At 36.0% G+C, this 11,510-nt stretch overlaps 1 protein-coding gene across 1 annotated transcript in view; it reads left to right on the top strand.

Moving 5' to 3' along the window:
• The first annotated feature begins 2,271 nt into the window (after window positions 1-2,271).
• The window catches only part of LOC118201890 (uncharacterized), an 80,291-nt gene continuing 71,052 nt past the window's right edge, over window positions 2,272-11,510 (top strand). Inside the window, exon 1 of the mRNA XM_085818775.1 lies at window positions 2,272-2,372. Within this exon, the coding sequence (XP_085674901.1) occupies window positions 2,307-2,372 (66 nt within the window). The 5' untranslated portion in view covers window positions 2,272-2,306. The remainder of the gene's footprint in view (window positions 2,373-11,510) is intronic.

Raw genomic sequence — 11,510 nt, 5'->3', positions numbered from 1 at the left:
CCTCCAGCTACCCTTTGAAGCAGGAACTGTATATAAGGTATTTTCTTCCGCTTTCCTGCATGCCTTCGTCGTGTAACTGAAAGCACGTTCGACGCATATTCGGGAGGACCCGAATCCTGCTAGGGCATTGCACATTTTTTACGTTCCTGCATCGATGTAACCGACTGGCTCTACAAATTAAGGGACTTTTTTTTTTTTCTAAACGGATAGAATAAGCATTGAAAATTGCGAAATTAGATAGGTGTATTGTGTGATATTATAATATAGCCAAGTAGAAATACAAAAGTTCTTATAATAAATTTGAATTCGTGAGCTTCCCTAAATGAAAAGAAATTTTCAAGTCTAATGCTCAAAAAATTTTATTTGGCATAATTTAAAGAACACATTTACTCTAAATTTGAATTTGATAAAATTTAATGAAAACTGTAATCTAAATTCCAACTATTATAATTAATTTTAAAAGTTTATAAAGATTCCCACTTTGATTCTCAAAACCTAATGAATTTTAAATGTTTATCATATGCACTTCATTATTTTATATGCTATTTAATATTCATTAAAGTTAGTAGACAAATAATGCAGCCAAGTTTAAAATACATGTAATACTAAATCTCGCATATTAATATCTTTAAACCACACAGCCTTTGTGGAAATTCAAAGTACACCACTGGCCACAAGTTCCCATGGAAGAAGTTCCCGTGGAAGAACGCTGTTAATTCCTCCTATTCTCATGCATACATACTATAGTATGTTACTTTAAAATAGACATTCCAAGGCTCTTTCCCCCTCCCTTGTTTACGACTGTAACACGTATCGTCATCAGAGACAGCGTATATTTTTCCAACCTCATCTGAAATTAGAGTTTAGATCAGTCTTCATTAATACACTTCTCATAACGAGAAACGCGCTAAACCAGTGATTTGCATTCTTTTTTCCCCTCATGCACCCCTTTCATCATTGCTCCAAGATCCAAAAGTTGAAAACTATGTTATAAATTTATTTAGATTTAGATTATTTTTTAACGACACAGGAAGTAGGTGGACCGCATCTCACTTGAAACTATGAAACCCCCTCTCAAGGAGGAATTTCCCCTCTTGAGAACTCCTGCAATAAACGGAAATAAAGTGGGCAAAAAATGTTAGGGGTCTCCAGCATCCGCTACTATGGTTACGAGGGGAGCTGACTGTCTAATGTGTAGTTGTACTAATATATCGGCATCTCACGTTCCAAGACTGTTTGGCACTCAGTCGATGCCTTCATTCTACAAATTCTCAAATAAGATTTTATCATATCTTTCATTCCTTCCGACCTTTGGAATGAGCAAAGTGAATCAGCAATATGGCTATTTTGGGAGTAAATGTTATATACTACTGTATATCCCATATACAGCAAAATGTGAATGGTATTTAAATTTGAAACCTTTTTTCATTTCAAGTAAAAGTCGCGTGCCGGAAACTGTATCATTATCCAAGATTGTGCTGAGCATGCAGCGGCAAATTAGTTACCATATGAGCGATTGCATGTAGCTGATCATTGCCATAATGAGGAAACACGTCGATTCGAGTATGGGAGAACAGGATAGACATGATTTTAACTAAGCACTGCTGCCATCGAATGCATCGGCGACAAAATTTCCTGAAAGGAACAGGAAGGTAAAATTACCTGAAAGTAGTGCTGATGTACTAATATCAGTAAAGCCTGAAAGCATTTGAAATGGCGACTAGTTTGGAAGAATAAAATGAATATTCTTCAGTTTAAAGTCTTGATTTGCGAGTGGCAATACCTCATTTTCCCTAATCATCGTATTGTCATCACACGATGCGATCAAACGTATCAGCTATATATTTGACTCAGCCAATATATTCTCCTTCAGAGCAGTTGTTAGCCTAAAAGTAATCGATCGTGATCCCGGGAATGTTCACATCAGGATAAAATAAAATACACAAGTAAATAAAATAACTTAAAAATACTTTTACAGAAACGTTGTAAGCTGCTCATGCGTTTTCATGTGTCTGAAAAATGGTAACACAAAATGCATTAGTTTTGAGCACAAAAAGAGTCCAGGAATAATGCATTTTCCACTTAATTATTATTACAAATTCATAAGAAATGTTGAAACTCTCACCGACAACCACGTGATTTGCGCATGGGCACAGCAAAAACTAAGAACACGTGATGGACGATTGAGTGAAACATGTAATCCTTCTCTACTGTGTTATATATATATCTTGGTTTAGTGATGTGATTGTAAATTAAATATCTTATTATCTTAGAAGCCTCTCTTTTTCCGTGAGTAGTGCCTTTTGATGAATGTAATTAATAAGAACATTCCCGGATACGCCTTCGGAACGAGAAAGAAGATCGACTTAAAGGTAAGCCTTTTACCTTTTATTTTCTAAGAATGATTATGCTGTTAATCATAACATGAGCATTACATTTTTTGGCATCCCGTGCCGCGAAGAAAGCAAATTAATTAAATATTGACATTATCAGGTTCAGTGTTCCGCCTTACTTCCTTTGGGAACATTCAAAGACCTGACTCGGAACAGGGAGCTTACTAAAGCTATGTTCAATAAATGTGGGAAGTAGACAAGATACACAGGAAGGGTATACGAAACCCTTTATTTTCACTCTTTACAATGATTTCCGGACTTCGGAATACAGAGACCAACCATTTGTGGTCTGAACGTAAGAATATAAAAATATTAACTAAACTCTAACTTAACTTTGGAACAACAAACAAGGGCCTCCGAGAAGATTGGCCGTATATTAACAGGAAGCCGTATGTAGTACAGAGAACTGTTAACACTACAATACGTTTAAAATTATCAAGAGGATTAAACCTCTGGCCTGGAAGGCAACCAGCAACCGAGTAAAACTGCTAAGGCAAGCGGCCTGCTTCTACTAACTCCTTCCTCTCTCTTGCTTGGCAAAAAGCCACAACTTAAGTACTTGGCGTTCGCCAGACAAATTTGCATAAATAAGTTAAAGCTTTTAATTCTGGCCGGAAGTAGAAAATAAGAAGTGATAGTAAAGATTTAAAATAAAATAAACGTTAGTAAAACTTAAGATCCTTACATACTTCCCTCCAGAGTTAATTAGTTTGAAACTGAGGTCTTAAACGACCTTGTTGAAAACTTTTAGCTCTAGAATCTAACGCGAGGCCAATCTTTTACAAACATTTTTCACTAGAAACTAGAAATTTTTTTAAAAAAATTTGTTTTTACATTATCAGCTCCATGGACAATTACTTTCCATCTGTACTGCATCTAAACAGGAGCTTTTAGTTGAAATCTGGTTAACTCCAGAGATCTGGAAGGAAAACTAGTTTAATGAAATGTTACACAATTAAATGGCAAGTAACATGAATATTTATATTTCTCCTAACATTCTTATTTCATTCATGACTTTATTTAATTATCTCTCCCCGTGCTCTCTGACATGTGTTGTAAAAGAAAACACCGAACACGAATGTGTTTATGTACAAGTGTTCACACTACCTGCCATCAAAACACTAACGTGTTAAAATTCAACATAACAAGACCTCATAACACACCTTATCTTCATCTCTAAACCCTGAGGTACTATTCTGAAAGTGGCTAACTCTGAAGTGTAGCGTCAGAGAGCCTAACTACATTCATTCAACCTTTAACACATATTCACAATAATTTGGTCTTTTTACAGTCACACGAATAAGTTTAAAATTTTTTGCATTACTTTCACTTTTACCATATCACAGTATTTCTTAACATTTAAAATAACAGTTCACATTGTATATAAGAACATATTAACATGCCGTTAATTTTACGCAATTTAAAACATACATTAGTAGTACATTGTTAACTTCTATTTTTTTCCAAGCAAGTGCCAATTCTTCTACAATGAAACACTACATTTCAAAAGTCTTTCAGACCAAAACTTCTTTCTTGTCAGAATCTTTTAAATAAAATTTTCTACAATAACTTTTACAATATTCAAGTATTTACACATTCCTATTATGCATCAACTTTAGTTTTACGCGCGAGTAATTGAAAAACATAATACCAAAATAGGTAACAACTCATTTCTCGCCTTTTTGGCGATAAGGGTAGAACTCACATGAGGTGAAACATATTGAAATCTGCCACTTGCAGTAAGAATGAAAGATTAACTTAAGTTTGCAAAGTAACATAAAGTTTTACTTATCTTTGTGATATTCGGACATTCTTTTCTCTGCCCAGTCCTGGAAGGTAGCAAAGATTCGTGTTTGATTTATCCTCCTTCTTGTGCGGGCTCGCCCTTCAGTTCCTTCCTCTAGGAGCTTTCTTTTCCCTCCAGTTCGGTCACCCTTGAATACCTTCTTTTTCGCCTCTGCCTGTGGTCTTGGCCGTTTGATGGCCGCTGGTCTTGGCGGAAACGGGACACTTCTCTCTCGTTCCTGCTTGGATCTCGTTACTGGCCGTTCAAATTTTCCTTGTATCTTTTCCTCCGCCGCTGGTGTTCCTTCCACAATTCGGCGACATTTGCTGCGTAGAGTCCTGTCCGATAAGTAGATCTTCCGTTTGGGAGCCGGGTTATAGTTGCCGTTATTTCTCCTGGCTCTGTTTGCATTCGTCGTACACAGGAAGGGTATACGAAACCCTTTATTTTTCACTCTTTACAATAATTTCCGGACTTCGGAATACAGAGACCAACCACTTGTGGTCTGAACGTAAGAATATAAAAATATTAACTAAACTCTAACTTAACTTTGGAATAATAAACAAGGGCCTACGTGGAAGATTGGCCGTATAATAACAGGAAGCCGTATGTAGTACAGAGAACTGTTAACACTACAATACGTTTAAAATTATCACGAGGATTAAACCTCTGGCCTGGAAGGCAACCAGCAACCGAGTAAAACTTCTGAGGCAAGCGGCCTGCTTCGACTAACTCCTTCCTCTCTCTCGCTTGGCAAAAAGCCACAACTTAAGTACTTGGCGTTCGCCAGACAAATTTTGCATAAATAAGTTAAAGCTTTTAATTCTGGCCGGAAGTAGAAAATAAGAAGTGATAGTAAAGATTTAAAATAAAATAAACGTTAGTAAAACTTAAGATCCTTACAACATTAATGATTTATGTATTTTGAATTTGAAAGGCACTTATTGAATTTTTTAAGATTTATATGTTTGATTCAGTAAAAATGTTAGTAGAAGTTATTACTAAACTAAAGAAAAAGAGAGGTGGTTTGAGAACGTCCATTACCAGAATTCTTAAGAAAATAGAATTAGAATTAGATAAGTCTTCTGTGCATATAAATTTGCTAGACGAAGACTTAGAACTGTTGAATGATAAGTTTGAATCTCTTAAAATAGCTGATTCTGAAATCGAAAGTATTTTGAAACCAGAAGAATTAGATGAAGAGATTCAAACTATAGAAGAATATCGCGAAAGAATTCTGTTGTGGAAATTTAGAGCGAAAAAACGAATTCGGTTATCAAACCAAAACTCTACTATTATTGATAGAAATCTATCTAATTCTCAATTATCTTCTCAAACACTAGAAAATAACAGACGAGAACGTATTAAATTGCCGAAAATATCTATTCCAAAATTTTATGGTGATGTCAGCCAATGGCTTTCATTTTGGAACTGTTTTGATTTGGCAATTCATAAAAACAAATCTTTAGAAAAAGTAGATAAGTTTATTTGTGTGCACTGCATTAAGTACTATAGAAGGATTTTCACTTTCTTCCGAAAATTATGATTCAGCTATTAATTTACTACAAGATAGATTCGGAAGTAAAGATGGGTTGATTAATGCACACTTTGATAATTTACTGAAAATTAATCCATTGACAAATTCTAATGATATTAAAGCGTTTAGAAAATTATTTGATCAGTGTCAGACTCACATACGCAGTGTTGGGAATGGCATCACTACGCCAGCGAATAAAAAGCCAGATAGAGACTGACGTCATGGGACGCCAGAGAAAAACGTAGAGTTCCGGTTTAGTTAGCTGAGAACGATGTTTGCATGATGTTGTTAGATATTGTAGCTAGATAAATATTTTTTATTCTTTTAAGTCTTTATGTATAAATAAATCTTTTTGCTTAAGTTTAAATGAAGTACTCCATTTATGACAAGATAGCTGTTAATTCATCGGGTAGATGACTTACGAATCCCTTCTGAACTAGCCATTGTTCGAACGTAACGCCTTACGTAACATAACATTGTGGCGCCAAGACGTGGGGCGCGGTAACAGCTAAAATAAATTGAAAATGGAGGCTTACACAGCTGAAAACCGAAAGAAAATGTCTAAGAACTTCCTTTACCACATGTGCAAACAAAATTGATGCAGAACTGAAATCAGATATTCCTGATTTGAAGCTACTTTCGATTCTGGAACAACAGCTTAGAGACAAGTTTAATCGACTTGAAATTTGCCAAAAGGAAGTAACGTCGCTAATTCTACAATCTAAAGAAGCTGAAAAGCTATATGAAGAAGATTTTATTTCGTCTGAGCCTTATAGAGATAAATATTTTGAACTGTGTTCTCAAATCGAAAAGCTGTTGAAGAATCCTTTACCTACTGAATTACTAGAGAAGCGCAAATTTAAACTGCCGAAGATCGAACTAAAGATATCAACGGCGAAGCAAAAGAATTTTTGACGTTTTGGAGCCAGTTTTCGAAGATCCATGAAGATCCGACGATTCCAGATGAAGATAAATTCCAGTACCTCCTGTAAGCAGTTGTTCCTCAGTCCAAACCCGCACGGGTAGTGTGGAGCTTTCCGGCAACGGCGTCGAATTATCCGAAAGCAATCGCCCAGCTTCGAGAGAGGTTTGGAAGAGAAGACTTACTTGTACAGATATACTTCAGAGATCTTCTAAGCATGGTTATGAGTAATGCAAGCAGTGGACGTGTGAAGATGGATCTTCCCACTCTCTACGATGATTTAGAAACCAAGATTAGAGCTTTGGAAAGTCTTGGAAGAACGCAAGTATGGTGATTTCTTAACGCCTTTAGTTGAATCCTGCCTGCCCGAAGAAGTATTAATTGCTTGGGAGAGAAACAGAAATTTAAAAGAAGCACCTCAGCCTGATGACCGATGCCTTGAAAATTTGATGAATTTTCTGAAACAAGAAGTGAAAGGAGAAGAGATGGTCGTGTTAGCCCGCACTGGGCTTGGTTCTAACCATATTTCTAAGAAAAAGGATACACTAAATAAAAATTTAGATTCCGCCACCGCAGCTGCGTTAGTAAGTACATCAAATTCTGAGTGCCCAGGTGAGCGCAATTTTAACTGTCTCTTTTGTGAAAAACGGCACCCAACTAAAGAATGTTTTTCTGCTAGGAATATGACATTAGAAGCTAAGAAAAATATATTAATTAAAAAAGGGGCCTGTTTTGGATGTTTCAGATTTAGACACACTTTTAAAACATGTCGAGTAAAAAATTCTTGCATGTACTGTAATAAACATCACCATTCTTTAATGTGTCCCGATCGCCAAGGAAAAGGCGCAAATGAAAAGTCTAAAAGGGAAGTAACTGAAAGCAGTACATTAACTAATAACTGTAAAATATAAAATGTTTATTTAATGACTCTAATAGTTAAAATTAAATTTAAGAATGTTGAGCTTAAAGTACGCACATTACTGGATACAGGATCTCAGCATTCGTATGTCAGTAAAAAATTAGTAGAGAATTTAAATTTAAAACCATTAAGGCAAATTAAATTGAAGCATTCGTTATTCGGTGGAAGAGAAACGCGAATGCAGATTCACGATGTTTATAGCTTGTTGATTTCGGCATTAGATGAAACTTTCTCCTTTCAAATCGAAGCACTTTCCGAGAGCAAAATTTGTGGCACAGTGCCAAAAGTGAATGCTAGTGAAATTCTTAATGAACTGAAAGTTAGAGGCGTCAGTTTGTCTGATTTGGGTTCTTCTGATCGTGAGATCGGTCTGCTTTTGGAAGCAGATATTGTGGGCGGTTTATTTACTAATAAATCTGTTCGTTTGGAGTCAGGGTTATTTTTGATTGACACTTGTTTGGGACATGTGTTAACTGGGAAGCATGAGTCATTTGGAGATAGCAATGATGATACTGTTTTGAATGCAATTTCGTTGTATGTTAGTAATTATTCGATAAAAGATTTATGGTCTTTAGAATCCATAGGTATTTCAGATCCCATTGAAAATAATAGAAAGAATTTAGAACATTCTAGAGTTTTGAAAGAGTTTAAAAATAATGTGAAAATTCTTTCGAACGGTAGATATGAACTTTGTTTACCTTTTAAATCTGATGTGGCCGATTTGCCGACAAATAAAGATTTAACTTGGAAGCGGCATAAAAGGATGTGCCAGCGAGCACAAGATAAAGCATTTTTAGAAGAATATACTACGATTTTCCGGGAATGGGAAAAACTGAATATAATTGAAAAAGTAACTGGTAATGCTGAGACGGGACATCTTTTACCTCATCGGCCAGTAATTAAGGAGAGTACCACTACAAAAATCAGACCTGTCTTTGACGCGTCAGCCCGAGAAAGTGGTAAATGCTCTTTGAATGACCTTTTGTATAAAGGTCCGAACTTACTAGAAATAATTCCAGACATACTTGATAGGTTTCGAATTCATTCAATAGGATTATCTTCAGATATTGAGAAAACATTTCTGATGCTAAGTATAGCCCCTCAACATAGAGATTTCTTGAGGTTTTTTATCCGTCCGAGAGTGAACAGATTGTTTACCGACATCGCAGAGTAGTATTTGGGTTAAAGTCGAGTCCATTTTTATTAGCAGCCTCAATTACACATTTATTAGATAATGTACCATCTGAATTTCATGCTGTAGCACAAAAACTGAAATATTCTTTTTACGTAGATAATTGTGTTTCTGATGTTGCAAATATTGAGGAGCAGGAAGATTTTATTGTAAATGCAAAAGATATTTTGTCACGGGGTTGCTTTAACTTAAGAAACTGGGAGAGTAATGTAAAATGTAAGTATGTTTCTAATAGTACTGGTGTCACGAAAGTATTGGGAATTTTGTGGGATCTTGATAAGGACACTCTTAAGTGTAATTTAAACTTTGATCTTGTAAGTGAAGATCAGAATTTTACTAAGAGAATCATTTTAGCTACAGTTCAGAAAATATTTGATCCAATAGGTTTGTTGAGTCCTGCAATCTTACCACCTAAGCTTTTATTGCAAGAAACGTGGAATTTAAATCTAAAGTGGGATACTCCCTTACCAGATAATATTCAAATGTCTTTTAAAAAATGGTTTAGAGAATAGATGCATTAAAAGATATCGAAATCTATTGTTATGTTGAAATAAATGATTCTACTGAGATGCATGTTTTCGTAAATGCGTGCAAAGAGGCATATGCCACCTGCATTTTTTTTTAGAACGAGAACCTCTCACGGGGTAAAAATTTACTTTGTTAGAGCAAAAACCAGAGTTGCACCTTTGAAGAAAGTAACGATCCCTAGGTTATAGTTAATGGCTTGTTGCATTGGTGCCAGGTTGGCATATTCAGTGAAGCAAGCTTTAAATGCCCATGAGATTAAAACAATATTTTGGAGCGACTCTAGGGTAGCTTTATACTGGTTAAAAGAACGTGGTGATTGGACAGTTCTTGTCTCGAACAGAGTAAAAGAAATAAATAATTTGTTTCCTAATAATGAATGGCGACATGTTCCAGGAAAAATAAATCCCGCTGATCTGATCTCGCGAGGGTGTTCCCCTAAGAAATTGTTAGAATCCTGCTGGTGGAAAGGCCCGGCATGGTTGTTGCAAACAACAGACAACTGGCCTGATACCGAGATATTGACAACAGAAATACCCGAAATAACACTTGAAAGGAGAAAGGTTAGGTTATGTAATATTAATTTGTCGGAAGAGAAAGTCCCGTGGTATGCCATTAAATTCTCAAATTTCCATTCAATAGTTAGAATGGTTGCATGGATATTGAGATTTATCAGTAATGTAAGATCGCGTCATGATACTAGACGGGGAGGGAGAACTTCTAACACAGGAGATTGAAAATGCTGAAATTCTGCTGATTCGTAATGTGCAAGCTCAATTTTTTCCTAGTGAAACCTCTATTCGGAACTTGTGTGTTTTCAAAGATGTGAACGGAATTATCAGAGTTAAAACTCGAATTACTGAACGCATAGATAAGACTTTCTTCATTTCACCTATTCTTCTTCCTGATAAATTATATTACTGATTATACTTCCCTGTTAGAAGCGGGAAAGCTTCTAACAGGGAAGGTTAGACAACTAAAATGTGGGTTATCATGCGTATACACCAGATTAGGATGGACAAAGATGGGGAAAACTGAAAGGCGTGAGTTCTCTAACAGTACGAAAACTGTATTGTCACTTCATGTTAATGATGCTAAAATTTCGGATTTATGGTGTCTTGACTCGTTAGGAATAACGGATCCTGCTACAACCTACACAAGAAAGGAAATTGACGAAATCGCTAAAACATATTTTCGTCAGTCATTAAAGAGAGATAGTGAGGGTAGATACCAGGTACCTCTTCCTTGGTTAGAAAGGCATGCAGTTTTACCTGATAACATAATATTAGCAATTATATATCCTACGTCAAAAATCTTCAGTCAAAAAACTGTCTGAAAGAATATGAAAATATTACTGATTACTGATTGAATATTTTCACCGAGAAAACTGTCATGCTGGAACCCAGATATTGCTAAGTATATTGCGTGAAAAGTACTGGATTACAAGAGGAAGAAGAGCGATACGTAGTGTTCTGAAGGACTGTATTAAATGTCGACGATACAAAACTAAATCTCTCATCACTGAACCAGTTTCCTTACCTGCTGATAGAGTGGAAACTGCTGCAGCTTTCGAAGTAGTTGGTATTGACTTAGCAGGTCCCCTATTTGTAAAACGTGGGGACAAAGTATGGATGGTTCTCTACACGTGTGCTCTTCATAGAGCAATTCATTTAGAGTTAATAACGTCGCTTTCCACTGATGCTTTTCTGTTATCATTAAGACGTTTGGTTGCTAGAAGAGGAAGACCTAGAGTAGTTTATACAGACAACGGTACAAATTTTAGGGGAGCTTATAATAATTTGTTAGAAATTGATTGGAGTAAAGTAACTCGACAAACAGAAATACAGAAGATCGAATGGAAATTCATCCTCCCCACTGCTGCCTGGTGGGGCGGATGGTGGGAAAGACTTGTTCGAGTAGTCAAAGAACTCCTTAGGAGAACATTGGGCAGAGCTGTTCTTACCTATGAAGAACTGGAAACAGTTATGTGCGAATGTGAAAGGGTAGTAAATTCGCGACCCCTGACGTATTTATCCGAAGATACAGAAGACTTAGTTCCACTTACCCCTGCCATGTTTCTGACCCATAGATCCAATTTAGATGTAACTGATATAGACACAGTAGACACCAATCATCTCAGGAAAAGAATCAGATTTCGTGAAAAATTAATGGAAGATCTCCGAGTACGTTTTCGAAAGGAATATCTAGGACTACTTATTCAAAAACGACAGCAAAA

The sequence above is a fragment of the Stegodyphus dumicola genome, chromosome 6 (assembly GCF_044657685.1).
Source record: "Stegodyphus dumicola isolate Sdum_Otavi_A_Nest chromosome 6, ASM4465768v1".
NCBI lineage: Eukaryota > Metazoa > Arthropoda > Arachnida > Araneae > Eresidae > Stegodyphus > Stegodyphus dumicola.
This window is presented reverse-complemented; position numbering and strand designations above follow the sequence as displayed.